This window comes from Engraulis encrasicolus, chromosome 21 (assembly GCF_034702125.1).
Source record: "Engraulis encrasicolus isolate BLACKSEA-1 chromosome 21, IST_EnEncr_1.0, whole genome shotgun sequence".
Classification (NCBI taxonomy): domain Eukaryota; kingdom Metazoa; phylum Chordata; class Actinopteri; order Clupeiformes; family Engraulidae; genus Engraulis; species Engraulis encrasicolus.
In genome coordinates this window covers 27,134,675-27,137,174 of record NC_085877.1, presented here as the reverse complement: position 1 = coordinate 27,137,174, position 2,500 = coordinate 27,134,675, and the positions used below count along the sequence as shown (strand labels likewise).

Sequence of the window (2,500 nt, the reverse complement as noted above, 5' to 3'; positions counted from 1 at the left end):
TGCAAGCATGTTCCTCTTCCCCCATGGTCTCTCTCTCCCCCCTGTCTTTGTTCTTTCCTTCAGTTCAATTTCCTTCCATCTTTTTTGAGTATGAACACACACGCACGCACACACACACACACACACACACACACACACACACACACACACACACACACACACACACACACACACACACACACACACACACACACACACACACACACACACACACACACACCACTCTCTGTCTTGCATCTCTCTCTCTGTCTCTCTGTCTCTCTGTCTCTCTCTCTCTCTCTCTCAACTCGCGCACTTCAAGCCAATTCCTCCACACCCTCCGCTGACCCAGGGCCTTGGCTGAGTGCTCTCCCCAGGCAAAGAGCCCTCTGCAGGGCTCACCTCACCTCTGACCAAGCCCTGTCCGCGCTCCTGGTTCTCATCCAGCCACGGAAATCTCCTGCTCTCTCTCTCTCTCTCTCTCTCTCTCTCTCTCTCTCTCTCTCTCTCTCTCTCTCTCCTCTCTCTCTCTCTCTCTCTCTTCTCTCTCTCTCTCTCTCTCTCTCTCTCTCTCTCTCTCTCTCTCTCTCACGACAAACCACAGAAATGCTTTGACTGCTTTTTAAACTGTCTGTCTCCTCCTCTCTCCTTTTTTCTCTTCTCTTCTTTCATACAGTATTTCAGCTCATTCATTCTCTGTTAGTCTATCTCTGTCTCTCAATTTGTCTTTTTCTCATTCAGCTACAAATTTCTCACCAAGATAAAAACTTTTCTTTTTTAAGTGTGTATAATGGTGACGATTATTCTTCTCTACTCCCACATCTTTCCCACTGGTGTAAGCAAACCTGCACACAACACTAGTGGTTATTTTGGTATTCGTAAGGACGGGAGCATTTGTTCACTCTTTCCTTAAAGTTCTAACATATACATGCAGATAAGCAAACCTGTCACTCATTTAGTATCCATGCATGGCCGTCACTACCATTGAGGACACAGAGGTCATGTCCTCAGTATTTTTTTCCCGAAAGTGCAAATTTATCTATGATGAAAATCGATCTATGATCCCCAATGATGAATTCAGTCTGTATATGCCAACCCCATTTATCCTCAAGACAGTGATTAATGAAATCGAATGTAAGAGTTTGACTGAAGAGTTTGAAGCATTATAACTGTACAGTATGCAGTACAAGCATGCAGTATTTGACCTTAGTATTTGAAAATATCTCGTTACGGCCCTGGTTACATGGGTTTTTGTGAAGCTCTTTGGGAGCTCTTCTTCAGTCTTGTGGTAATGCTGTATATTAGTTTGGGTAAGATGGGAAATGTCAACGCTACATGTCCTGAGGAGTGATGATTATTCTCCTTTCCTCCCACACCTTTCCCACTGCTATAAGACCTACCCAAACCAAACCTGCCCTTCCACCATGAATCTTACCATTAGTGGTTACACTGGCTTTTGTAAAGATGGGTAATCTTTACTCACAGTGGTCAATATCAGTATTGTGTTACAGTAATTACACTAAGAGAGGGAGCTCAGCTTTGCTTTGGCCGGCTGTTTTTGCTGAAAAGTGTGATGAGGGGGAGATGAGCTCTGTCACGCTCCTTCTGTATTTGAACTCTGCGGACAACCAACTTCTTACCCTGATTTGGGTTCAGAAGTAATTTTACTTTTTGTCTTAATGTGAACCACCAGGTTACAAATTCATTTCACGTGCTTCTGTCAACCAGTTCTTGTTTCATAGCACTACTTTATTATTTCTGTCACTGTTTATAATATATACAAATATCCTGCATGTATTGTTTTATTCATTTTCTTCATCCAATGGATGATGATGTGGCTGTTAGCCTTAGATTCATTAGCATTTCTATTCAGCCTTTTGAAGTGTTTTTGTTTTTTGTGTCCTTGGCTGTGCTCTATTTTGTAAGAATGTGTTTGACTCATGGTTAAATTGTTAACTCCTTCAATTGTGTTCTGCTTGTGTGTTCTGCTCGTGTGTCAGACTTCATCCATAAGATCACGGTGCAGGCGTCTCCAGCGCTGGAGAAGAGGAGGAACTCGCCTGACCTGGGAACAGGAACCTCACCCACCTTTGGACCACGCTTCAGAGCCATACAGCGTAAGTCTTTACACACACGCACACACGACACGCACACACATGCACACGCACGCACACACACGCACAAGCGCGTCCACAGATACACATGCATCTTCCGAAGCACATAAAAATACGTTGAAATACGTTGCATTTAAAAGCTAGGACCTAAAGTGCATCTCACAGTAGAATGTGTTCATTCAGCTCTAACTCACCCACATTCTTAATAAAAAACTCAAATCTCAAGAGCCTGAATGCAGCGCTTTTGCAGCTCCAGGCGCCTAGGTCAACTGCCCCAGCCCCATCTCCTTCTACCCCCACCCTCGCCCCTTTACTCCCTCTCCTTCCCCCCTTTCACCCCAACTGACTTCTCACCCCTCTTTCCTTCCTTTGCCCCACCTCCTCTGGCCTGCCGCACCCCCACTTCC

The 2,500-nt window shown here is 44.8% G+C and overlaps 1 protein-coding gene across 1 annotated transcript in view; it reads left to right on the top strand.

Annotated features, from left to right (window-relative positions):
* The window catches only part of LOC134437054 (mitogen-activated protein kinase kinase kinase 11), an 80,394-nt gene that overhangs the window by 67,987 nt on the left and 9,907 nt on the right, over positions 1 to 2,500 (top strand). Inside the window, exon 6 of the mRNA XM_063186486.1 lies at positions 1,980 to 2,096. Within this exon, the coding sequence (XP_063042556.1) occupies positions 1,980 to 2,096 (117 nt within the window). The remainder of the gene's footprint in view (positions 1 to 1,979; positions 2,097 to 2,500) is intronic.